General features: G+C 32.7%; 1 protein-coding gene across 2 annotated transcripts in view; it reads left to right on the top strand.

The window, feature by feature from the left end:
• The window catches only part of USP15 (ubiquitin specific peptidase 15), a 154,743-nt gene that overhangs the window by 111,058 nt on the left and 15,848 nt on the right, over positions 1–27,837 (top strand). For both annotated transcript variants that reach the window (XM_012661567.1, XM_012661568.1), the window contains 3 exons: positions 21,508–21,681; positions 24,176–24,334; positions 24,414–24,638. In XM_012661567.1, the coding sequence (XP_012517021.1) occupies positions 21,508–21,681; positions 24,176–24,334; positions 24,414–24,638 (558 nt within the window). The remainder of the gene's footprint in view (positions 1–21,507; positions 21,682–24,175; positions 24,335–24,413; positions 24,639–27,837) is intronic.

The raw sequence follows: 27,837 nt of genomic DNA on the forward strand, positions 1-27,837 counted from the left end.
CCCCCACCCAACCTTTTTTCTTTCCATGGAGCTTCCCCTTCCTTTCTACTCTTGTTTATATCCTATTTCAACTTAACTTATTAAATATTTATGTCTGTGATTGATTCTGAAGTAATAAGAGTTATATGTTTTTTAATATCACTGTTAGTATGTATAAAATTAGGTGGTCATTTTATTCCAGTCTTAATTTTTGCAGATAAAATTTCTTTGTTTATAAAAGCCCAAAATAATTATAGACCATTTTTGATATTTGAATTTTAACCTTTTTTTGGTAAATCTTTTTTGTGAATTCTGAATTTTTAATTTTGTCTTTAATTTTTTTCTATTAATATTTTAATATTAAATCTTCTCTGCCCAGGAGGCAGCTTCCAAAGATACAGATTAAATACAGAGTATAGATTGATAAGGACATTATTACACATCTTTCTATGTGAGAAAAGAATGACTCTTCAACATCTAGTATTCTAAGTGAACCTTTCTGTATACTGCCATTAATCCAACTGTCTCCTTACTATTGTCTTTATAGCATTCTTAGAAGTTAGAATTTAACTGTCATACTCTATAGGCCAGGAATTAGCAATCTTTTAGACATGGGGGTGGAGGGTATAATTAGTCAGTTTCTGATTTCTTGGTTTAGAGTTAACCACTTGGAAAATAGCCTATCTGTTCAAACAGAGACCATATAGGTTAATAAATTCTTCCTTTAAATCTTCTTTGAATGAGTAATACTGTTCATACTTTAATGTGAATTACTTCATTCAGAATTGGTTTTCAAGGGTGCTAGCCCTAGTTAAACATAAGAAAATTTAAATTTTTATCTGAAAAAGGGGAGAAAGGAAATATATCTGATAAGAACAACTCAAAATGTAGTATTATCCTTAGTTGTTTAGATAACCAAGTAAAGTTACATGGGTGCTAAGCTTAACTCTTCATCTTTGCACTGCGAAAATTACTTTGGTTCCAGAAGCTTGATATTAGCTTGAGGGGTGTTTTTAATATTCTAATATAGAAAACCTATCTTGGTGCTTTTTCGTAAAGATTAAGAAAATATTTTAACAGTATAGGCATTAGCAATTTGAATCTGTCAGAAGAGAACAAGAGTTCATGTTCATGCTAATCATTCATGGGAGGCTCTGGCCAGTATTGAGACTAAATTCTTTCTAAGGTGGTACTACATTCTAGTTTTCTGTGCCTTTGATATGTCTGTTTGGTATTGTTTCCTTATGGTTAACTATAGTTTCTTAAAAGTGGATATTAAAATTAAATCTTAGAACCGGCTATGTTGAGCTAGATTTGGGATTGTATAGCTTTCTCATATGTTATGTTTACAGTATGAGAAACTTCATCTTATTCATTTTTGCTTATGTTTAAAGCTATTCCGTTACAATAAATTGGTAGATCTATTGCCGACCCTCTCTTGTAATATATTTCACCATTTCATCTGAGACATAGCTATGAGGATGATGGTTTATAATTTTTTGGTAATAATTGTAAAATTTTTAATCAAAATTTCAGCAATGAGTATTTAAAGCAATGGATATTATTTCATGTCTGTATGTTAATATAGTTGGAAACTACACTTTCTCTAAAATAAAACTCTTAAGGCAAGTTGGAGAAGAAAAGTGAGTTTTTATTTTTGCTGCTTTTAACTTTTAATCCATATCCAGAATTAGAAAATCTAGGATTTTAATTGGCTTACATGTCATCTCTCAAGCTGAAAATTTACCTTAAGAGGGAATACAAAATGGTGGCAGTAGCCTTTCCTGCTGTTTCACAAACATTCATGTAATTTCATAGGTCTGCAGATAAAAAGGGTAATAGATAACTAATAGAATAGATTCTTTAAAAAATTTTTTCAGACCTGTTTCTTCAGTTATGCTTCCTTTTCAAGTTTTCTTGTAACTTCTTTGAAATTGAAGACTTTTCATGAACTTGAGAAAATATTATAAAAATAACATTTCTACTGATAATTTGAATTTTAATGTAATCTCCTAAATTAATTTAATAATCCTAAAAAATATGAGTGATCATTTTAGTGCATCAGGTGGTATAATTATTGACATATCTAAAACAATGAATGTGAAAAGCATACCTATTTTTTTATGTGAGAGGGTTATGCTTACCATCAGTAACCTTGAGATAGTGAAATCTTTTGATCACCCCTGATGGAAAACCAAGCAGCACCAATGTGAGTGTGATTCAACATTATTATTGTTATTTAATTTAATTATATTGATGCTCAAGATTTTCTCTGATGTAATAGTATGCATATTAGCCTTTTCTGGTAATATAATACTGCCATATAGTTTTAATTTATTAAGCTAATATTTATTGAATGCCAAACATAGGTGAGATAGTTTTGGACATACAGTTGGCTCTCCATATCCACATGTTCTACATTCAAGGATTCAATTAACTGTGGATCGAAAATATTTGAAAAAAAATTTTAAATAACAAATTAAAAAACGAAAAATACAGCATGACAATTATTTACATAGCATTTACATTGTATTAGGTATTATGAGTAATCTAGAGATGACTTCAGAAATATGATATATGTAGGTTATATGCAAATACTACATCATTTTATTTCAGGGACTTGTACATCCTATGGATTTTGTTATCCACAGGGTGGGGGGCTTCTATAACCAATCCCCCACAGATACAGAGGATGACTATATATCCTGATCTTAGAAAGATTTTAGTCTAGGTATTGTGATTTTTAAACATTTTGCTTTTTAGCGTCAAAACCTTAAGTTATTATGGAAAGTTTAATTGTATCCCCAATATTTAAACCAATGTTGTAAAACTGCTTTGGTTGGGTGGAGTTCCCAGAACTCAGTCTTCTTTCCTTAATGCCTCAGAAGCATTCTCATGGAATCTCAGGACTCTGAGGAACAGTTTGAAAACCAAAGCTGGGCTTTAAAAACAAAACAAAACAAAAAACATAAAAAATTAATAATATAGGTTAAGAGTGCAGTCTATGGAGGTACACTACCAGGCTTGAAAACCTAGCTCTCCTGCTTATTAACTGTGTCACCCTAGAAAGTTAATTCCACAACTCCTTTTTCTCATCAGAAGACAAGAAAATAGTAGTACCCATATCTTAGGAGTTTTGTGAGCGTTGAGTTGATGAATATAACACTCTTAGAATAGTGACTGGTGCATTGTAACTACTGAATAGGTATTAGGTAGATATTATTTTTTGTTTTTTTAAATTCAAAGAGTTAAGCAGAATGACTCTGGAAAGATTCTATCTTCCATAACCCTTATATTTGTTCTCTTTTCCTGTGAGCTTTATTCCACTTGGACTGGACCCAGTGGACAAAAAAGAAAGAATTTTTCACATGGTGTTATTGCAGTAATGGTATTTATCATCTGCTCCATTTCTGAACTGTGCTAGTTTAGCTATCCCTAGGCAAACTGATAGGCAGAGATATAATAATGTAGAAGTGTTTATGAATATTCAACCTACAGAGCATTCTGAAACTTAACAATTCTTGAGTTCAAGTTATCCCTGGCCTCAGCCTCCTGATTAGGCATACACCACCATGTCCTGGTGGTACACATAATATAACAAAATAATTTTCTTGTGCCCTAAATCCTTTACTCCATCTAGAGAATGTCCAGGTTTTTAAACTTGCATTATTGGAAGTATTTTTAGTTAGTGTTAGTTCAGTAGATTTACACCAATCTTTGTCTTTTTCATTGTCCAGGCCTACCTAGGAAGCTCATGATTGGCTTCCTGGATGAAGCAACTCTTCAGATAGATTTGAAGCAGGGAGTGATGTGGTCTTTTCCATTGTAAAGTAGCATGACGTAAGATCATTGTTTTCAGTCTCTTTACTTGGACATCATTGGGCTCCTTAAATAGATTCTAGGAAGTCATTGGGAAAAAATGATACTAATGAAGGACTTGTCATTCTTGTCATTTAGTTATATAAAGTTAGTTGGGATTTCAAGCATTTTTAAAGTCAGCTTTTTTTCTGTGATCTGTTGAGTTAGGAAAAAAAATTAGTAAATTTAGAAGAATGTTAATAGAGAAAGTTTAAAGTTTTTTTGAAGACTTAAGAGAATGAGTAATACGTAGAAATAACATTCTTTTAAGAAATTTGATCTTCATTACATTGTAAAACAGTGAAAAAGTCATTACCAAAGCTGTTATTTCTGTTACATTATTTACTAGCTTTGAATATGATTAAATATTAACAGTAGCCTTCTCTCACTTTCAGACTTTCTTTTTTTGCATTTATGGGAACACAGTTTCTCAGAAGCCCAGTTTAACATGCAACTTTCTAATTTTATTCAAATTGCCAACCTTATATTTAAACAAATATAGTTTCCATCAAAAAAGAAAAACCTCACCCCCAAGACATAATTTTAAAAAAAAAAGTTTAAGATCTTGAAGAAAATGACTTGTTCTGATATACTGAGAATGTGGCTAGCTAAAAATCCGAACTACTTTTTTCTAGGGTAGGTTTTCATTCTAATCTAGAATATTAAACTCAGTTATTTGAGTTCCTTTCACAGTATTTGCCAAAAATTCCATAGCAAACTATATCAAAAATATGTTTAATCCTCTCTCAAATGACGACTTAGGTCTTCTTTCCATTTTGACAAAAGCAAAAATATTGGAAACAACCTTACTTGCATTAGAACCATTTGTTTTCTCAACATGGATACCAGCGTTTTCACTTTTTCCCTTGTTTGGACTAGAGTAAGGGAGAAGTGTCCCTTCCTTTTAGAAAGAAGGATGAGGATGGGAAAGAAGGACCTACATTCTCGGCAGATTATTTTAGGAAAGAGTATATATAGTATAGTTCTGTAAGAATTTAATATTCACTGTTATATAGCCACCAAAAAAGAATGAAATCCTGCCATTTACAACAACATGAATAGAACTGGAGAACATTATGTTAAGTGAAATAAGCCAAGCACAGAAAGACAAATCTCACATGCTCTCACTCATGTGGGAGCTAAATATTAAAAACAAATGATCTCATGGAGACAGAAAGTTAGAACATCGGTTACCAGAGGTTGAAGAGTAGGCAGGAGGTGGGTATAAAGTGGGGATGGTTAACAGGTGCGAAAATATAGTTAGATTGGATGAACAATATTTGATAACACAACAAAGTGACTATAATCAGCAATAAGTTAGGGTATACTTTAAAATAACTAAAAGAGTGGAATTGAAATGTTCCTAACACAAGGAAATGATAAATGCTTGAGGTGATAGATACCCAATTACCCTGATTTGATTACTTCACATTGTATGCCTATATCAAAACATCATATGTACCCTATAAAGATATACAATTATTATATACCCATAATAATGAAAAATTTTTAAAAAGAATATAGTATTCACAACTAGGGGAGAAATGGTATCTCTAAAAGAATGCCTTGCACTTGTGTAACTTGGCTGGTAGTGATTCTTGTCACGAAAACATACCCTTCATAATCTCAGATAAGGGGTATCTTATTTGTCTGTTTTTTACATTCTCAGTTAATAAATAAATTTCTCTAGTATTAATGCTTCTATTTCTGAATTAATATAGACTTTTAAGTGTTTTGTCTGTCACTCTCTCATAGGAAAATGACATGCATATAGATCACAGAGAAATAAAGAAGTTCTTTTAAGGAATTATAATTTATTACTTCTGATTCTAAAATACAAAATGGTTTTACAATACTCTGGCTAGAAAAAGATCAACACCAATTTAATAATATACTTATGAGATAGTATTGCAGTGATTACATCTTATAACAGATGTTATTAATATAATTAGGCTAAAGTATCTTGTGTTGATTTTGTAATTATTCCAAGGATCTTTGTTTGTAATTGAAAGAAATATATAGGAAATGTCAATCTGTGGTCTATAACAGGAACAACAGATTTGCCTCCCTTCCAAAAAAACCAAAAGGAATGAAAACTGGCTCCAAATTTACTTTTACTAACAGCTCATTTTCTTGATCTCATAATCTTTCTAAGATATATTGTCCTCTTTTGCTAAATGTATACTAATATCACTGAACACGTTTTTGATTAGGTGATCCTAAAGTGTTTCAGGCTTATATTTTAAATTATAAATTAGTATTATTGAATAGTCTTTAGAAAATACAGGATATTGTACTGATAGGTCTTTGAAAAAATGAAAGCCACACTAAATCCTCTTAGGGTCTTGTTTTGTCGTCTTTTGTCTATTTCTTTTAAATGTATACATATAAATTCTAGTCAGTTAATGTTACGCTTACTAAAAGGCTTTCACCTATTGGATTTTTTTTCTTTTACTGTCACTATCTTTTTACCATCTTCTGTTTTATTTTATAAGTAGAAATAGTTTGTGATGGCGCGTATTACACGTGATAACTTTGTTAGTGTCATTGTCACTTACGCAATAATTGATGTTTCAGTTCAATATTCTTTTACTACTATATGTATGGAAACTAGTTGCTAAATATTATCAATCACTTCTTTTTTTTTTTAATTTCTGTCCCATGGTATTGAAATCAATCACTTCTTTACAGTGATTTATAAACTATACTATTCTAGGGAGAGAGAGGGTCAGATGGTTAGTGAAACCATCGTTAATTGTTAATAGTAATATCTAAAATAAATTAGTAGTTCTCATATAAATCAGTATTCAAACATTAATTAATTAACCTGCAACCTCTGATAACAATAACACTACCCTTCTTTGCATAATGCAGATTGTTTTTTTAATTTCATTTTCACTTTCTTAATTTCCTCTTCACAGAAATCTGTGAGTTAGCATTAGTATCCCTATTTCATTGGTAAGGAAATTGGGGCAAGGAGAGTTTAAGTGATTTTCCAGTCACTAAGACAAGTTAATAAGTGAGTTAAAACTGGGTTGTTATTCAGAACATTCTGAGATACTATATTTTTCAAAATTATTCTAATCAATTTAGGAGATATGCTTTAAATATATTTTATGTGATAAAATAAAACAAAATTTGCCATTTTAACCATTTTTTAGTTCGGTGGCATTAAGTATATTCACATTGTTGTACAACCATTAAAAATATTTTTAGATTTACGCCAAATGAATGGCCCCCGTAACACAAGATGCTCCGATAAAGTAGCATTATTGTTTTGCCATTCAAAACAGTCTCCCTAGGAGACTATGTACATCCTTACTCATTTGATGGTCAGAATGTTCAAAATAGTTCAAATATTCTTTTTGGAATTGCTTTCATTCTTCTAAATATCACTGGTGGATATTTTTCCTCCTTTGATGATGAAGTTGATTTTCAAAAACCATAAGTTACTCCAAGCATTATCTTAAGAATATTGTAATAAATGATCAAGCTGAGTAATTTTTTTGAGTAAGATACACTTATGAGGTCATTCATTTATTTACTCAGCAAATATTTATTGAGGGCCTACTAAGTCTCTTTCACTCTGATAGGCAGTAATTCTACCACGATAAACAAAACAGATTTTGTTTCCATGGAATTTACAATCTAGTAGGGGAGATAAACTTTAATTCAATCATGAATTACGATAAGTGTCATGAAGAAAAAAAGTGCTGTGAGTAAATAACAGGAGCTTGGAGAGCACCTAGTTTAAGCTGGGTGTTATACTCACTTGAAGTAACATCTGAGCTAAGACCAAAGAATAGATAAGAGGTAGGTAGGTGAGAGTTGAAGTGAGATAGAGCAAAAACTGTGCAAAGCCCCTAAAATGGACAAGTTTGAGGAACCAAAAGAAGTAGCCTGTGGAATAATGTATGAAGGGTAGTGGGACAAAATGAGTTTGAAGAAAGAGACAGAAGCTGGATCACATAGGGAGAATTTGGATTTTAATGTGTTACAAAGGTTTTGAAGGTTCCAGGCTACCCTTATTCGTCTGGTTTATTGCATTTATCTCCTAGCTGGTTTCTTTGCTTCTACCCCTAACCCCTATAGTCTGTCCTTGAAAGAACAGCCAGAGAGATCTTCAAACGTTTAAGGCATTTCCTGTTACTCTTTCTGTATAACACTAAATGCTTTCCCATCTCACTCAACATAAGCCAAAGTCCTTAAAACAGACTGTAAGGCCCTATGTTATCTGGCCCCCTGCTAGTTTATTTCCTATCACATTCCTCCATGGTCACTTCCCTTGTTTGGCTCAGTCCTTTCTGTACCCCTTGCACATGCCAAGAATGTTTCCACCGTAGGGTCTCTGGACTTGCAGTTTCCTATACCTATAATGTTCTTCCTCTAAATATTTGTACTTTTGTTCTCTCACTTCCGTTAGATGTCTGTTATCAGTCAGATCCTTCCCCAGTCACCCTATATAAAATAGTAATGGCCCCACATTTTATATAGTACTCATGATCATCTGGCATGCTTATGTCTTACCTCCCCATACTCTCAACATATATAAACACACACACGTACACACAAATATAAGATCCATATGTACAGGGATTTTTTTTCAGTCACTGCTGTGGGCACATTAATGACCTGAAATAGTGTCTGACATATTAGAGGTACTCAAATTAATGAAAGGTGAGGGAAATCACAAGTGTTTCTATTGTTTCTTGCTTGGTCATCATAATGATGGATATAACCATTTAATGAAATCAGAGTGGTTGGAGGAAAGACAGTAGGAAAAGTAGATTTCTGGTAGGGAGAAGATTTATGAGTTAATTTTAGGCATGCTCAATTTGTGATGCCCATGAAATATCCAAGCAGACAGATAGTAGGCAATTGGATATTCTTGTATGGAATATAGAATCAGTGACCTAGGCTGGCAATAGAAATATGGCTGTTGTAGATGGTATTTAAAATCATGGAAATTATTGCATCTTAATGAAGGCATGCATCTATGAAAAAAGATGTCCCAGGACTAAGCCCTACAATGTAACATTTGAATGGAGAAAAGACACTTCTGTTGCAGTATGAGAAAAGAAAAGCATTTTTGTGATGGCTTCCATTATCCCAAAGTACAAGACCAGATCATTAGCTAAGAATGAAAGGGTAAGTTGCTTGGCAGTATTGAGTTCTCATTTGAGGTTGGAGATCTTCAATTTAGAATGATACAAATTTAACTTGATCTTCTTCAGCAGTGTTCAGTTACATTATACATAAAATAAATGATTAGGTTCATCTAGGGTTGGAGAGAGAATGAGGCAAAGGAGTTAAGAGCAACTAAACTAGTTTTCTTATTTTTATTAGCTAATTTATTTAGCTGACCCAACAAACATTAATTGAGTCTCCACTATGTGCCAAGTGTTGTTCTAGACATTGGTGATACAGAGTTTAGAAAGACAGTGCCTGTCCTCTAGAAGTTAGTTCATGACCTGTTGAAGATAGACATTATAAATAAATAAGATATAATATGAAACATAGGTCAGGCATGGTGGCTCACACCTGTAATCCCAACACTTTGGGAGGCCAAGGAGGGAGCATTGTTTGAAGCGAGAAATTAGAGACCAGCCTGAGCAACGTAGCAAAACCTTGTATCTACAAAAAAAAAATTTTTTTAATTAGCCAGGCATGGTGGGATGTGCCTTATAGTCCTACCTACACAGGAGGCTGGGGCAGGGTTGTTACTTGAGCCCAGGAGTTCGAGGTTACAGTAAACTGTGATCATGCCACTATACACCAGCCTGGGTGACAGAGTGTGACCCTGGCTTTAAAAAAACGTGATACAATGGAAAGCATGATCAGCAAAATGTCATGGAAGCAAAGAAAAGGGAGTCATTGAGAAATAAGTGAGGCTTCACCAAGAAAGTGACATTCAAGTTGGGTTTGGATTTCCTTTGGTAAAGTATACCAACAGCCCCCAATCTTTTTGGCACCAGAGACTGGTTTCATGGAAGACAATTTTTCCACAGACCAGAGGTGGGGAGCGGGGATGGTTTCAGGATAATTCAAGTGCATTACATTTATTGTGCAGCCAGACCTCTCTGCCAATGATAATCTGTATTTGCAGCTGCTCCCCAGCACTAGCATCACCACCTAAGCTCCACCTCAGATCATCAGGCATTAGATTCTCATAAGAAGCACACAACCTAGATCCCTCGCATGTGCAATTTACAGTAGTGTTTGCTCTCCTATGAGATTCTAATGCCCCCGCTGATCTGACAGGAGGTGGAGCTTATGGGGTGATGCAAGTGATGGGGAGTGGATGTAAATACAGGTGAAGCTTCTCTGGCTTACCTGCCACTCACCTCCTGCTGTGCTGCCCAGTTTCTAAAAGGCCACAGATCGGCACAGGTCCCCAGCCCAGGGGTTGGGGACTGCAGACGTATATGATTTATATTTTGTTCATCTGGTCATAAAATAGAGAATTACCAGAGGTACAAACTGTAACATTGTAGTTCATGCTTGTTTCTACATTTTTTCCCTGTATCAGAAATCTATTTTGCCGCAGCGAAAAACACATTGTTGATACACTCAATAAACACATATTGAAATCCTCTGTATGCTAACTATTGATGCTTTCTCACGTGTGTGCCAGTTCTAAAAAGAGGAGTACCTAAAATATTTTCAGCAATATATAATGCTTATTCTTAATGCCTCAATTATATACTAGATTTGGTATATACTAGATAATATTGTCTACATATTATGAATAATTCCTAGGGTGTTTCTAAGTACTGTGTTTTATACTTTGCCAGAAGACTTTCAATAATGCTTCAAAATGAAGCAAATTTGTAACAAAAATGTTACTGATTGTTTATAAGGAAAGTCTTAATAGTATAATAAAACATACTTTGAGATTCCTCTTATACAGTAGTTTCACTGAACACCATACCAAAAATGTATCTGTCATCATGATGATACCACCATCTTCCTGGAACCTGTGTTACCTTCCCTGAGACTTGTTACATTGTTTTCTCTTTTCTATACTTTTTAACTTCATCTCTTCACTGTCTTTCTTCCTTTCAGCATATACACTGAGTCAAGTGTTTTTTTGTTTTTTGGGTTTTTTTTAATGGGGAGTAGAGTAAGAGGGACCCATGACCTTGAAAAGGATGGTCTGTGCTTTCTTTCTAGTTTCTCACCTCCCTTTCAGTCCTCATCTCACTGCAGTCTGTCAGTTGCATAGCATGATAGGTAAAAGCAGTGATTTTGGAACTGGACAGCCTGGATTCAAATCATAGTTCTGCCACTTATAAGTCGTGTGAACTTGGATAAGAAACTTCTTAGTTCCTTCATTGCAAAATGAAGATAAAGTGCTTAAGAAGTGCTTGGCACGTATTAGACCGTGTATAAGTATTGCATGCTCTTATCACTGTGACCATCATACCACCCCATAGAAACTGCTTTTGATAAGGTCACTTTTGACTGCCTGTTTGCTAGGTTCGTTGTAGCCCCTTTATCTTTGAGAATTTGACATCCAGTTACATACTGCCAAGTCCCAAATTGTCTCAACCATAATTCTACCTTCTGAATTTCCCTCCACTATGTGACTGTTAAATAGACATTCCTGCCAAGATAGACTACATATCATTCAAACTCAACATGTCTCCTAACACTAATCTTGATTCTAACTACAACCATCCATCCTGTAACCCAAGTCAAAAAACATATCCCAAGTCTTGTTCATTCTACTTCTTAAATATCGCTTATATCTCTCCTGTTCTCTCCTACTAGTACATTATTTCAGTACTTCAGCATCATTTCTGTCAACTATCAAAATATCTCTCTTCCATCATTTGTCCTCTTTCAATCCACTTAGTACACTACTTTTAAATTTATTGTTTTAAAAAGCAAATATGATTATTTATGCAAATATGATTATGATAGGCCTAAAACATGTTTCCCATTACCTAAAGGATAAAATTCAAACTGGACCCTGCCTACTTCTTTAGCCAAAATTATTTTTAATTCTTAGAATCATGTTTCAAACCTCTTTGTGTATACTATTACCTCTTCCCTAGTTGTCTCTCCCACACTTTCCTTCTCTCCATTTCTCCTGGACAAATATGTATTCTGTGGTGAAAATCATGAAAGTGAAGGCTGTCTTTGGTTTTCTTTTATATCCCCAATGTTTAGTGCAATGCCAGATAACAGTAAGCACATTAGAACAGTGTTTCTCATGATGTGTCTGTGGACAAGACAGTTCTAGTCACAGTGAAATAAGTACCGAAATTTTAAGTGATCAAAAATCTCTGTAACAGGGTAATTTTTATATCTGTTAAATCGAATAATAAAAAATAGGGCCTGTTTTTTGTATGTTTTTGATTTCATTTATCTAGTGGTTCATTTTATTGTATCTTCTATGCCAGTCTGTAGCCATTTGGAAATTTAAAAAAAAAAATCATTTGTTCCACACAGGTGGTTTGAGAAACACTGCATTAGAAAAATTATTTACCAAGAACATTTGGAACTTGACCTGTACTGGATTAATGATATTTCCAGAGCCATTTAAACTCCAGAAGAACACAATAACTTTTAAAAGAATTATAGCACATAATATTATACTTATTTCTTGCAACTGAAGAGTCAAAGAGCTACCAATATATGTAAGGTCCAAGAAATATTATAGCTTTCCCATTACCTTATAGCTTATGTCCTGCAAATGTAAACGATTTGATAGCACTTGGATTGGGCTGCCACGTTAGTCACAGTTTGACAGATCATACCAGCGCTATTATGGAAATAGTTCTTTGAATGATTTCACAGCGAATTATACAAAAAAATGGTTTTAGAACATTATTTGTATACTTACAGAGATTCTTGAAATAATAACTGTCTCTTAATAAATATTTGTTGAATGATTAAATATTTAGATAAATTTAAAGTTTTTTGATTACGTAAATAATCAGAAACCTTTATAATTCATGCTATCACATGATGTTTAAATTTCAGTTCAGATTAATATTTGTTGTCAGTTGTGTGCCTAGTGTAATGAAAAGATAGAAGTATATGACTTAGTTGTTTCTCTTAATGTAATAAATTAGTTAAATTTTTTACAAAAATGTCTTCTGTCCCTTCCTGTATACCTTTTCGGGAGAACTAAAAGATCAACAAATTACATAATTCTTAATATTTATTTATTCAAAATTTGTTTTTTTACTGAATATTATGTGCAAGGAATTGAACACAAAAGAAATTATAAAAAGCATTGTTTTTTCATAAATCCTTTGACTATCTTGCTTGCCTAAAAAGTTAGTGTTTACTTTTATTTCGGTGTGAGCTAGTTTTAAATTATTAATGGGGTAAGAGATAAAATAACTCAATTGAAATTGAATTCATAAGCTTTAGTTCTTTAAAATAAATATAACTTACACTAACATTTCTTAATGTTATCAGAACCATTTGGTTTTAGCATGCTTCCCATAAAGCGAATACCTAAACATGAAATCACTCATGAGTAGCCTGTTACTAAAAATAAAAAATAAAATCATACAATTGCTGTCATAGTCTAGTAGTTTTTAAACCTTATTTAAAAACACCTTATCTGAAGCCGATAGCCTTATTGGTGATTTAATAATCATTGTCAGAGAGACTTTTACAGTTATCTATATCACAAGTGAATCTTCTATACAGTTTCTTTTAGCTTACAATATGAAAATCATTGGTTTTTACATAATCATGGATTTTTTTAACATTGATATTTCTAGTTATGGAATTTACTCACTACAAGTAACAGGGCAGTCTTTTTGACAAACATAGAATTCTCAGAACTTCCTTAATCCTATAGATGAGGGAAAAAAGTGTTGCCATTTCTTTGCTAGCCAACAAAATATTTTCCATTAGTTCTCATATGTCCCAGAACTTTGATGATAATTCTTCACTGAGTTGAAGTAGTGTGTGAAGAAGAAATACCATACCATTTTAAGGAAAGGGCAAAGGGGCAATATAGCAGGGACTTTAAGTGAAATTTAATTTTATTCATGCCTTAAGCATAAGGACAAGATTAATGAAATATATTAAAGTATTAGAACAACATCTTTGTCCAATTCAAAAACCTTGCCTTTAAAACTACATTTACTTTATATAAAATTTTAATATTTTAAGTAGAGTATTCTAGTTCTCTCTTCACTAATTAGTTGGGGTAGAGGGAACCATAGTTAAAATAAAAGTTTTAATAAATAAATAAGAGGAAAGTTATGTCCATTTATAGTTTACTTACCTATATTTGTTCCTTTTTTTTTTTTCTTTTGGGAGACAGAGTCTGACTCTGTTGCCCGAACTAGAGTGAAGTGTTGTGCCATCATAGTTCACTGCAACTTCAAACTTCTGAGCTCAAATAATCCTCCAGCCTCAACCTCCCAAGTGGCTGGAACTACAGGCACATGCTACCATGCTAGGCTAATTTTTTAATTTTTTATGGAGACGGGGTCTTGCTATGGTGCCCAGGTGTCTCAAACTCCTAGCTTCAAGCCATCCTCCTGCCTTAGCTTCCCTAAGGGTTAGGATTACTGGCATTGAGCCACCATACCCAGCCAATTTGTTTTTTTAAAAAAGCTTGAAGAAAGAATGAAAATGTAAAACAAAACAGGTCTATAGTTGTATTTGCTCCCACAGAATATGTGAAGATCTTCAGAATTGATTAAATTTAATAAGATTTGCTTTTCTAGAAAAAAATGTAACAAAAATAAAAACATTAAGTGGCTTAAAATATCTCATTTTTTAAATCTACTTGATAAAGGAACAGGCCTGTAGTTATAGTTGTTCATTGTAAAAGTTTACAGCAGACTTTCTTGTATCATCTACTACGTCACTACAGAACTAGAGCCAATATCCCAGTATTAATAGAATGCTTTGGAATTTTACAATACTGTACCTTTTCAAAATGCTTATGTTCTTATCATGATGAATTAGAAAACAGATGACATGGCAAATCTGAAAATGTAACCTTAAAATACAGGAAAAAAAACATGAGAGTATTCTATGATGACTTTAACCATGGATTACTTCAGACATTATTTTTTAAATCATAAGAAAATAAGAATGAATCCCTTAGTCTAGGTTGGGTTTTTATTTTTAGTATTGGTCAGTTAGAAGGTGTAGCTATTTTTTTAAAGGGTTGTGAGTGGCATTACATTTTGATCAGTTACAAAATGAGTTACACAATTCAAAAGCTTTAGGTAATCAAAAATTAAGTTTGTTTTCTTTCCTGTTCTAGTTACCGGTTTACTAAAATAGTGAGCATACATGATCACTTGAGAATTGGGCTTCTGGAGCACCTGAACAGAAAGGGAGTGGTTCATATTCAGCATTACAAAAGACAACTTTCTCTTTTTGAAGGGGATTACTTTGGCTATTTTCCAGGTACTGGGGAAATTCCAGATTCATTACAAGTTATTGGGATGGCTATTAATTATTCATTTCCTAAAAATATGTTGATTACAGACTTGAGATTTGGTTATATAGTAGAATTTTATTTGACTTCATCAATTAAAAAAAACCTATGTAGAACTTTATAGCAAAATACAAAATTGAGACCCTTACATACATCACTTATATTTTGTCAGAGAACTCTAGAAACATCAGTCTTATTGATCAGAACCTACTTAGTGGAAGAACTTCCTAAAAGTAATGTAAGAGCAATAAGATTTGTGCATGTGTATATAAAGAAAAGTTATGTGCATTGCATTGCATCTTTCTAAGTAATTAAATTATGAAAGAAAATCATATTTCACATAATATGTAAGTTTTAAGATGTTAGATTCAGGGAAGATGTTTATAACTAGAGAGTTTTTCACAGAGAATAAATACTTTATACATTGACCCATATTGCAGAATGTCCATTGGATGAGACATTTGATTATTTAGAAGAATTCTCTTTACAATTTTTATGTCTAGTTCCAAGTTGAAGACTTAGGGGAAACAGTCTCCATAAAAATATATTTCCAAATAAATTTCCTTCACATATCTTTTACTTATAGATTTATCTTGATAGTTATTGGGGCATTCACAGTGGTTATATTCCTTCATTAGGAAAACCTCTTTAAGTGTTATTTGGACTTTTATTTTTGAACTTGTAGAACTTTTGGATGGGTTAGAGTTATAATGGAGTGCAATTCAGATCTCCTTTTTAGTCACGTGCTTTCCCACTGCTCTAAGTCTGTGTAAGGACTGCTTCTAGTCTTTCTACTATACAAGTTTTCATTCATTCAGTATATCTTTGTTGAGCTGTGTGCCAGGCATAGTGCTAAGATCCTGAGGAACGAAGGTGAATAAGACATGAACTCTGCTTTCAAGTGTAGTATAAGTGAAGTCAAGATATGGAGTTAACACAGAGGAAGGAATATTAGTTCTTCCTTGAGGTACTGAAGAAGATGTAACATTTAGAAGAAATGCTAGCATGTATGTTAATAAATAAGTAGGAGTTTCTTATGGGGGAAGAATATTCTAAGAAGGGAAGGAATGCATGCAAATGTTCAATCTTAATACTTAAACTAAGGAATATGTCTTAAGACTCCTAATTCAAATTCAAGAATATTCTTATTACTTGCAGTTTCCCATATAAAATACATATGGAAGCACAAGTAGAGAACCACAGACTACTTAGAGAAACAGATACTTACTTAGCAGTCACTTCTGCTCACTAAATGATTGGCTTGCACATACACCAGCCATTCTTACCATTCTTCGTGGATCAGCAACTTTTCATAACAGCTTATGTCTTGAACTTTCCAACCAGTCATTATATCATTAAGATTAAATTAGTGAATGCCAAAAGTCTGCCATATACTGAATATGAAGTTTAGTTTTTAATCCTTAAATCTTCAAGTGCTCTTGTCAGTTTTGCACACTATTAAACTTGTATAGGGATCATAAAAAAATTTAAATATGAAAATATTTAACCTAGTTAACCAGTACATTTACCTGTTCATTAATGCAAATTTTTTTACTTTTTTATATTAAAACATAGAAGTAGAATCATTTACTTTAGTCTGATTATTGCTTTACTTTTAACATGATATTTGACAAAATTCTACCCAATTTTAGTGCCAACTCTAGATACAATTATGGTATTTAAAAAAATTTGGTTTAAGATCTGTGTCACATTGCATCATATTTGGACCCCATTTTATTGGTGATAAATCATAAGATCTAGTTCTCCTGAAACACTAAGGTTTTGACTTTTGTCACTGTCCGGCAGTTGAACCCCAATAAATTAACAGAGACATAGCTACAAATGGCATGAGACTGGTAGACATGTCACAAAACTTATAAGTAGCCACAAAAATAACATTACTTACTGTTTATATAATCCCTTTTGTTTTTTATGATACATTCATCTATATTCTCAGTTTTTGCTAAGAACAACCATGTATGTTAAGAAAGGATGAGTTTTTGTTCTGTTTCAGTCCAGGAAGCATTGAGAGTAAGAGATGTTTCCACATAGGCACAACACATGTTACATGATTTTTAGTCCATATTATATCACTCAGTAAGGCATCTTACAGATTAAAAGGGAAATCTTCTACTGCTACATATGTAAATCTTTTAAAATATATATGTATTTAAGAAAGGAATTGCTTTGGGACAGTCTCATCTGATAGGAAAAAGATATTTTATAATAGAAGAATCTTTGAGATAGATACTTCAGAACTGTGGTTATGATATCTATTAAAATCATGAAAATTATCTTTATTCTTTAAAACATTGTATTCAATGGCAGCCAGTCCCAGTATCCAATTTTCTTATATTTGCCAAATATGTTCATGTTTTTAAGATAGCCTATTGTGAAAAGGTTAAATAATGAATTGTCATTATTTAACAGTCATCCTGAATCAACCTGCATTATGACCAACTTTAAGAAATTGGCTTCTTTCTTCTGCCAGAATGATGGCATTGAATACTAATATAACATCACCTGGGGCATTAAAGTATTTTAGTTATTTGACCTTTATTACAATTATGTCTTGAAATTTACACCAAAAATTATAAGAGAACTTTTAATATTTTGAACTGGTCTTTATACTGTTTTAAGAACATATTGTCTCCTAATATAATGGTATTTTCAAGATGAGGGAGAAAAGTATGTGTGGTATTTTCAAGATGAAAGAGAAACATCTGACATCACCTTAGTCTTTTAACTACTATGATTTGTGTATTAGTAGAACAATTATATTGGCTGTTGAATTTCTGTATTTATTTGTGTTCGTAGAAATTATTAGAAAAGTGTAGCTTGTGAGTTTCTTTAAACATGTTCAACAAATAGAATGCTTGTTATGGCCCATTTAGGACTAAATACCTTAAATTTAAATATCGGTTATGATACCTTCACAGATAATACAGGCAATTACTTACTATTAAAACTATTTGTGTTTTGTTGTTATTTAGTTTGTTAATATTGAACTATAATCTTTTTCGAAGCAACATATGTCACTGTGAAAATAAGTGCTGTTCTCTGTTTCAAGGAGTTTTGAAAAATCAAAGCAGAGGATCACTACAAAGCAGATAGTAGATTGAATGAAAAATCAATCAAAAGAGCACAAAATTTCTTAAAGGGTACTGTCCTTCTTTTGGTTTAGTATTTAGGTAGAAGTACTTGAAAGATACTTTTTAAATTACTCATTACAATCAAATATATTTGTCCCTAATGTAGTAATACTTCATTCAACAAAAATTTATGGAGCACATACCAAACATTGAAGAAAAGAAGTAAAAACCAAGAGGATAAATACATTAGTAAATATAGGCAAAAACATGTTTGTTAATCATACACTTATTGTACACATGCTCAGTGCCAGGTGACATGGTACTCAGTGCTAGAGATGTAAATATAAAGGATATTACGGTATGTGCTCTCGTGGACGTCTCAGTACGTTTGGCAAGACAAACAAAGAATTAAAGTTTGAGTATAAAATAATGAAAGTGAGCAGTAAGCATTATGGAAACATACTGGAGAAAACACTATAAGACAATATAGGGAGGCTTCCCAGACAGGATGATAGAAATTAGTAAAGCAAAAAAGATACCTTTTCAAGTAGAAGGAGTAATGTAAACTTACGGAGTGAGGGAATGCATGGAGAACAAAGAATTACAAGTAATCAAATAAGGCTGGAATACTATGGTAAAAAAGGTATTGGCAAAGGATGAATCTACATAGGTGAGCAAAAGAGAGACCCTTCTAAGGCTTTGGGATTCTAATCTCTAAGCAGGGAGAGGCATTTATAGCAAGGAAGTGACATGATTAGATGTACATTTTAGGAAGATCACACTGGATGCTATTGGAAAACTAAAAATTTTTCAATTTTACTTGTAAGCTTTTTCCAAGATAAAGATACTTGTGAATAATTAAGTAATAGCAAAGTTCAAGAATTATTTATGTTTGCACAATTTGGTTCTTTGAGATATTTGGTAAAGCCATAAGTTACATCCTTTATATAATTGTGTTAACAAACAGTAATGGAATGTTATATTCTTAGCATAATCCTGAGCTGATCAAATATAAGGATTTGAAAACTAATTGATAATTCTTGGAAATTTCTCTTTGACCTTGCCTAATTGACTAGTTAATGTTGGTCCTATTTGCACTAAATCAGATGATACTAAGTGATGGCATTTATATACTCTGTATAGCCATGACATATTCTAGATTGCCTGGCCCTCCCTCCAAAGCTGGGCTTATCATTAAAAGAACATGTAGGCCGGGCGCGGTGGCTCACGCCTGTAATCCTAGCTCTCTGGGAGGCCGAGGCAGGCGGATTGTTTGAGCTCAGGAGTTCGAAACCAGCCTGAGCAAGAGCGAGACCCCGTCTCTACTAAAAATAGAAAGAAATTAACTGGACAACTAAAAATATATAGAAAAAATTAGCCGGGCATGGTGGCGCATGCCTGTAGTCCCAGCTACTTGAGAGGCTGAGGCAGAAGGACTGCTTGAGCCCAGGAGTTTGAGGTTGCTGTGAGCTAGGATGACCCCACAGCACTCTAGCCCGGGCAACACAGTGAGACTCTGTCTCAAAAAAAAAAAAAAAAAAAAGAACATGTAATACAAAAGAAAAAGAGAAAATGAAAGTCAAAAGGAATATAAGATTGTCAGAGATGTTGAGATATAAAAGGAGTTAGAAAAGATAGGGAAGTATCCTTTTCCTTATTTGCCTCCTACACTGTAGCCTGTCTCTATCATTCTCTTGGTCACATAAATAAGTTTTTTTTACTGCTAAAAATGGTATATATTTTCTCTAAAGGCCTCTATAGCCCACCCCAAACATTTTTAACTGATTGTATTATTTCCATTTCCTAAGAGTTATATAATAACAAATTCTGTGTTATTTTAAGCAGTTGTCCCTTTTGCCTTTGAGGGAGACAATATTATTTTTATTATATAGAAAGTTCCTAAATAGATATTATTATTTGAGTAAAAATAAGTTGATTTATAATTGAAACCACAATATTGAGCACCATAATCTGTTTCAAAAAATTAAGTAAAAGTTGAATATGCTTATTTTGGAGTTTTAGCTAAATAATACATGGTATGTAGTTATAGTTTATAGCATCTGAGTTATCTGTATGAATCCAGCAGGCTAAACCTTTCATGGCTGTCAAACCTATCTAACTTAATACAAATGAGTAGAAGCAAGCTTTGAAAAATTTTTATTTCCATTAATATAAATCCAGGCTCTCATAAAAGTGGGTTTCCACCATTTTACATGCTAGCAACTAGCTTCTCTTACAGCACTTTGCTACTTGACTTCAAGACAAATATCTTCCTACAACAAAAAACATTACTTATATGACTGTATGTCTGTTTTAGCCATTGCGTAGTCTAACCATCTAATTGATAAAGTAATATTGGGTTCATATTGAGGTCAAATTACATGGTATTATTAACTTAAAATTATTCCATCTTCAGATAAAATATTGTGGAAAAACTGTACTTCTCCCATCATTTTATTTTAATTACTAAATTCTTTAATCGAAAATGGGAAAGACTTAGAGAATTATTCATAGTTTTATTTTGCCATAAAGGAAAATTGGATTATTATGATATTAAAGAAGAGCTGGAAGAAGTGAGAACACACCCAGAGTTCACATAACTAAAGTTTGTTTTCTCAGCTCAGCTAATCTATACTGTCCCTTCTAAAAATGGTTGACCAAACAAAAAATTTAAAGCCTGCTCTTTCACAATAAAGAATTGACAATGGAAGCAGTAAATACTTCTATTAAGTTAATTTCTTGCTTGCACGCTATCTCAGTTTTTACCTACTCAGGCTAATTTGCAGGTGGCTGGGATGAGTAGACAATCCATAATTTCTACCAATCAAGTAAAAGAAGGAAAGAAAACTCTGAGCTTCTCTCCCAGTTAACAGGTAGTTTGCTGTGGTTAAAATTAATACAGATTTTTACAGCAACAAATATTAGAAATTTTATTTATTATAAGTGATTGATTTGAAATTTGGGAAATGAATAGTTGAGTGCATCATTTGAGTGTTTATTTGACCAGTTATTAGTGCAAGAGACCATCGTTTAAATTTTTCTCTGTATGCTATGGCAAATAATTCGTTTCTCTCTTTATTTTAACATTTTTTAAGGAAAATGCATATATGGTTACTTACACTTGAAAATATATTTTATTCTTTGCAGTGTTTGAGCAATACACCTCCACTTACTGAATATTTCCTCAATGATAAGTATCAAGAAGAACTGAATTTTGACAATCCCTTAGGAATGAGAGGTGAAATAGCTAAATCTTATGCTGAACTGATCAAGCAAATGTGGTCTGGAAAGTTTAGCTACGTCACTCCAAGAGCCTTTAAGGTTAGTGTGGTAAATGCACTCTTAACAAGGGCTGTATTACCCCCAAGGGGCCAAAGTTGGTTCTTGGGAGGGGTTATAAAAACTGGTAGATATTACAATGGTTTGCGACTCCTCCAAGGGAACACAATACATGAATAGATACATAGTATATCCATGGTATAAAATTTCAGGGTGGAGTATGGGACAGTAAATTAATTTTTTAAAAGGTGTAATGTAAAAAGGATGTGGGACTAGGAGGAAGAGAATAATGAAAAAAAGATTGAGAAACACTGGTATGGTATAAGAATGACTATAAAGACACAGCGGTGAGCATTTGCATGGTTGTTTTAGAATGCAGTATATCTCTGGAAAATTGACATTAATAGTTTATATGAATATAAAGGACTAAGTCTGGGCATGTCATTGAACTCTAAGAACTCAATTTATTTTGAAAATCAATATAAGTTTGAAAATGAAACTAGTCTGCAAAACAAGCACTAAGTATTAATTAAATGTATTTTCAATATAATTCTTAGGCTTTTAAGTTTATCCATATTTGTGAATTGGTTACTTAGAATCAATAAAATCTCAAATAATTTAGTTTATCGTTCAAATAAGGAGAGCTGAAATTTAGCTTTATGTTGTTAAAAAATTTTCTAATTACATAGGTAAGACTTCTCAAAAATTTTAAACTTTTATAGAGAATAAGCAGAGTTAAGCCATTATTTATACAGGTAACTTAAATGGCATTCATATATGACATCTACTAGGCAACATTCTGTTAGCTATATAACAAAAGATGTTTTTAGAAAATGTTTTTAAAACAGCAAATCAAAATACCCCTGCGTTTATATTTTTAACATTCTAAACTTTGGACAAACTAGTCTGGACAATCTCTAAACCCCTACCCATCATTCCCATTAGTTTCATTTTGTTAGATTTTCTCTCTTAAAATTATGTGTAAATAGGCTGTTGATATCTGACTTTTTTTTTCATATTGTTACATTTCTTTCTGATCTCATCAATAAAATACTTAGTACTATAAGGACTAGGAAGGTTGCATGTGAATACAAATATTTCTGTTATCTCTATGAGATTCACCCTCTTTTTATACACAGAAGCTGGGAACTTTGTAGTTTTTTTCTAGTGACCCAGAACAAAATATTAAAACACTGAATTTTAAGTCTTCAGCATTTCCTACATTTTTGTACAAAACTTTACCATATTTGTTTCTGTTTTTTCTTCAAATCAACACTTCTTTTATATTTTATAGGGTACTTATTTTTTAAATGCTTTTAGATAAGTAATTATTTATATGTGGTAATATAGCAAAGATGAGAACCTGTCTCTTACTATCTGCCTATCAAACATTTTCAGAAGGAAGCAATAGGAAGACCTAGAGCTAAGAATTAAGAACATCTGGAAAATCCTTTGACAAATAGTGAAACAACAATTAATGACAATGAAATCTAAGACCAAACAGAGATTAATACATGTGTTGGTCTATTTTGTCTCAGATAAACTTCATTGAGTGCTTACTGGGAATGCAAAATAAAATATAACTCATATATTTTCTATTGTCTATATATACAGTCAATTCTCATTATTCACAGTAGTTAACGTTCCACGAAGTTGCCACAAACACAAAAGTAACAAATAATGAACCATTGCTCCTAGGGAAAATATAGAGTTTGATTCCTCCAAGCTTCTGGTCACAACATTTTCATCACCACTCAGTGCATAACTTTGTTTTATGTGTGTTTCTGTTTAAAGACACCTGTTTAATATATGTTGTTGAATCTTTAACATTGAACTCAAGGCCAATAAATAGCACTATAACTCATGCCTTAATGAAGCTTATCTAACCACATAGATTTTTTCTCCATAAGGCACATCACAGCCCTCTTGTGTTTAGGAACACTACCTAACACTTCAGCACTGTGCTTGAGGGCCATTTTAAATACGGAAATTACCATCAAACAGTACAAGATGTGAAAAACATAACACTAAATAAACCACAAAAGGATACTTGTTTATAGTTAGGATAAGAGCTGAAACAAGAAGGCAGAGCATCACCTTGTTCAGCTCGAGGGGGGAACATGTACATCAGATGATTCAAATTTTTTATCTTTTTTTTTTTATTATTTAACTTTTTTTTTACTTCTGCATATTATGGGGGTACAAATGTTCAGGTTACATTGCCCTCCCCCCCCTCAGTCAGAGATTCAAGCGTGTCCATCTCCCAGATGGCGCGCATCATACTCATTATGTTTGTATATACCCATCCCCTCCTCCCCTCTCCCATCTTCCCAACACCCGATAAATGTTATTCCTATATATGCACTTAGGTGTTGAGATGATTCAAATTTTTTCACCACTCTGAACATATCCACAAATGACAAGTAGGCAAATTCAGAAATGTGGAATCCGTGAGTAGTGAAGATCAACTGTACATTTTTTTAAAAAATCAATGCTGTTCCTAGTACTGATTTTATAGTTTTTGCTTTTCTTACAGACACAGGTAGGACGTTTTGCACCTCAGTTCTCTGGATATCAGCAGCAAGACTGTCAAGAACTATTAGCTTTCCTATTAGATGGACTACATGAGGATTTGAATAGAATTAGGAAAAAACCATATATACAACTAAAAGATGCTGATGGAAGACCAGATAAGGTAAATTTCATGATATTATTGTCACCATTGCTATAAGTTTATAAAACCTCTTTGTAATTTGTGCCTATTATCCTTGTAGGTGGTTGCAGAAGAAGCCTGGGAAAACCATCTAAAACGAAACGATTCTATCATAGTAGATATATTTCATGGCCTTTTCAAATCAACTTTAGTTTGTCCCGAGTGTGCTAAGATTTCAGTAACATTTGATCCTTTTTGTTACTTGACACTTCCATTGCCCATGAAAAAAGAACGTACCTTGGAAGTTTATTTAGTTAGAATGGATCCGCTTACCAAACCTATGCAGGTAAGTAATGATTGTTTTCCTCGCATTGGTTATTTTTATAAAAAATTAGTGTTGAATCCTTATTATAAAAATTAGTATTAAATCCTCAGTCATAATTTGATGATAGTACTTATTTGTGTAAGAGATTTTATAGGCTAAATACTTTAGAAATTAGTATGACTTTTTAGAATCTTGAGACGGTAAAGGAGAGGTGTATCATTATATGTTATATAAAAACAAAATTCTCAAAAGGCTTTTTTCTTATCAAAGAAAAATGAGAGATTATTTGCTTTTAAATGTTGGATTGAATATTAGCTTACAAAGATTAATAACAGTATTATTTTTTATATTTTCTAACTCTAACTTTCTTTAATGTTAATTATAATTTTTTTTTCCTAGTGGCGATTACAAGTTAATACTATACATTTTAATTCATGATGTGATAAAATAGTAGTATATTTAAATACCTGTAATGTTTATGCATTTTAAGAACTTAGACTAAATTTAGTTAAAGTAAAAATACTTGGTTCAGGAATGTTCTCTAATTTTTAATATTTTGAAGTATCACATATTGCTTATTCTATGCAAAAGCCCTGTGGTAAGCTTTAATGTTTATTGTCTGCCTGATTCCGTGGGGTAGTAGATAATTAATTGGATAATTTCACATTGTGTGGGCAAAACAGTATATTTTCTTTCTTCTTTTTTAACTAGTTAATCCTTTTATGACGCTTGACCCATCCCAGCAAAAGTAGCTGCTGCTTCTACTTTCTTTTTTTTTTTTTTTGCTTCTACTTTCTGTTCTCCTAGATTTTAACACTTATCAAATTTTATTTGATCTTTGATTTAATCTTTTCTTCCTAGATCGTGAGTTCTTTGAAGATAGGAGACCTTATAAATCTTTATATTTCCAACCTTTGTGGCTTGTAGATATTGATGCAGAAGAAATATTCAAAAATTTTATTTACTAAAATATTTATTGAGCACCTACTGATAATAAAGTTCTGTTCATAAAAAGGCCGATACGGTTCCTGCTTTTAGAAGATTGTTTTCTATAAGTCTTAGCCAAATAGCTCAGTTTGTTAGTGCATGATAATCATGAAATCTGTATGATAGTTATGCTCAGAACAAAATTAGAATCATGCCATTCATTCAGGGAAGTCTTTAGGTCTACTGTCAACAAGAGTAGGGTAGGCGCAGTGTTTATAAAGTCCTTTCATTCAAAGTAGTTAAAGTCTATTAGAGACTAGTCATGTACAAAGTTATGCAAATTGCAGCCATTGTTTGTGCTTTTTCTTTATGTTTCCCTCATGAACTCATTGAACACAATGCCCTCATTAGTATTTATTTCATGAGGTAGTTGCTGAATAACTAACCCTTATGTGAGCAAGGCCAATAAAAACCTGCTTTTACTTTTGGCCAGGGGAATATGTGTTCACATTTCTAAAACTATATCCTTTAGATACTCAGTTATTCACTTGTGTTTAAGTATATAATTGCCAACATTCTTTTCAATGGAGAGAAGCTACAGCAGTGCTAAACAATACCTTTACCTCTCTAATTTGTAACTTTGCAAATATATGCCAACGAGTGTAATAGAGCAAACAAGAGTATATAAGCACAATGATTAAAAATTTACTGCAACAAAAAATAAATGTAGATGCTGTATTTCTCTACAACACATTTGTTAAAGAAAATATTTTACCATGCCAATAATGTAACTGTATTATATAGTGGCAGATTGCATTAAGTTACACATTAGCCCATAAGGTGGGTGCTGAATGTTCTATGAATTGGGCTTTAAATTATTTTTCCAGCAATGCGAATTTTATTGATTTACTATTTTTCTTACTTGGTGACCAAGAATATAAATTTGTGGAGTTTAGAGCCATGGTCAGCACAGAGAAATTGTGTTGTTTTTGTGGGTCCCCCCCTCTCCACTTAGAGGCAGCAACAACTCAAGTACAAAGTGATAGCCTCGTTAATACTATGCTTTAACCAGCAGGGAAAGAAAATGAAATCAGCTGAGTTAGCCTATTTGATGAGTTTTCTCATCATTGAAGTTGGTTTAGGTCATAGAAGTTTATTAGTAATTATTGAACATGTAATATGCATAGAAGTTTATTAGTAATTATTGAACATGTAATATGCATAGAAGTTTATTAGTAATTATTGAACATGTAATATGCATTGAGTTCTTCTACTGTGCAAGGTACTGGAAATATAATGGTGTTTCTAGTCCTCGTTCTCAAGAAGCTTGTCATACAGTGTGAAAAAGTGCTTTTACAGGGTGCTATAGGAGAACACAGAAAGAGTAGAAAGAGTAATCTACCCATAGTAGCTATGATGCCTTTGATAAATTCTGAATTGATGATTAGGTTATAAGCAGGTGAAAACTGGGAATAAAAACATAGGCTAAGAGAGTGGCATGTACAAAGGGCTGAAAGCAAGAGAGAACATGGGCCACTTATGGAATCTACAAGTAGATAATATGGTAAGGAGCTAGATCCCAAAGAACTTCGATGCCATGATAGGAAGTTTGAACTTCATCCTAAAGATTAGGGGAGCCATTAAAGGTTATTAAATATAGAAATTATTGTGTTTGAGAAAAAAGATTCTAGCTAGTGCATAGATTGGATAGGAAAGGCTTAGATCATAAGTACTAAGACAAGGTAAAAAGGCTTTTACAGTGACCAGATGACAGACAAATGACAAGGGCTTGAACTGTTAAAATTAGTGTCAGAATGGCAGTTTGAAGAACCGGTTGAATGTGGTAAGTAAAAATGTATAAGCCTATTCAAAGATGATGCTAAGTTTCTTGGACTGGAGAACAGAGGAGATAGTGTTGCTATTCGTTTTAATGTAATATATAGGAAGAACAGATTTAAGAAGAAACACATTTTAGTATTGAGTATGATGGCCTAACATAACAGTGTTGGACATGTTAACTTTGAGATGCATGAGAAACATTTAGGTGGAGATATCCAATGTGCATTGAGTTTATGTATCTAGGCTCGAGGAGAGAAGCTGTGCTTGAGATGTAAATTGGGCAATGAGCTCCATGAAGATAGTAATCAGTATTTTAGAAGGATAAGATCACTTAAGGCTAGGGTAACCCTGTGATTTATCGTCTTAACAAGAACCCTTTTGAAAATAAAAGGGGCTGTTACTAATAATTATACTAGGACAGCAGCTAATCCAGGACAGGCCAAAGGAAATCAGG

Source organism: Propithecus coquereli, unplaced genomic scaffold, assembly GCF_000956105.1.
Source record: "Propithecus coquereli isolate 6110/MARCELLA unplaced genomic scaffold, Pcoq_1.0 Scaffold72, whole genome shotgun sequence".
NCBI lineage: Eukaryota > Metazoa > Chordata > Mammalia > Primates > Indriidae > Propithecus > Propithecus coquereli.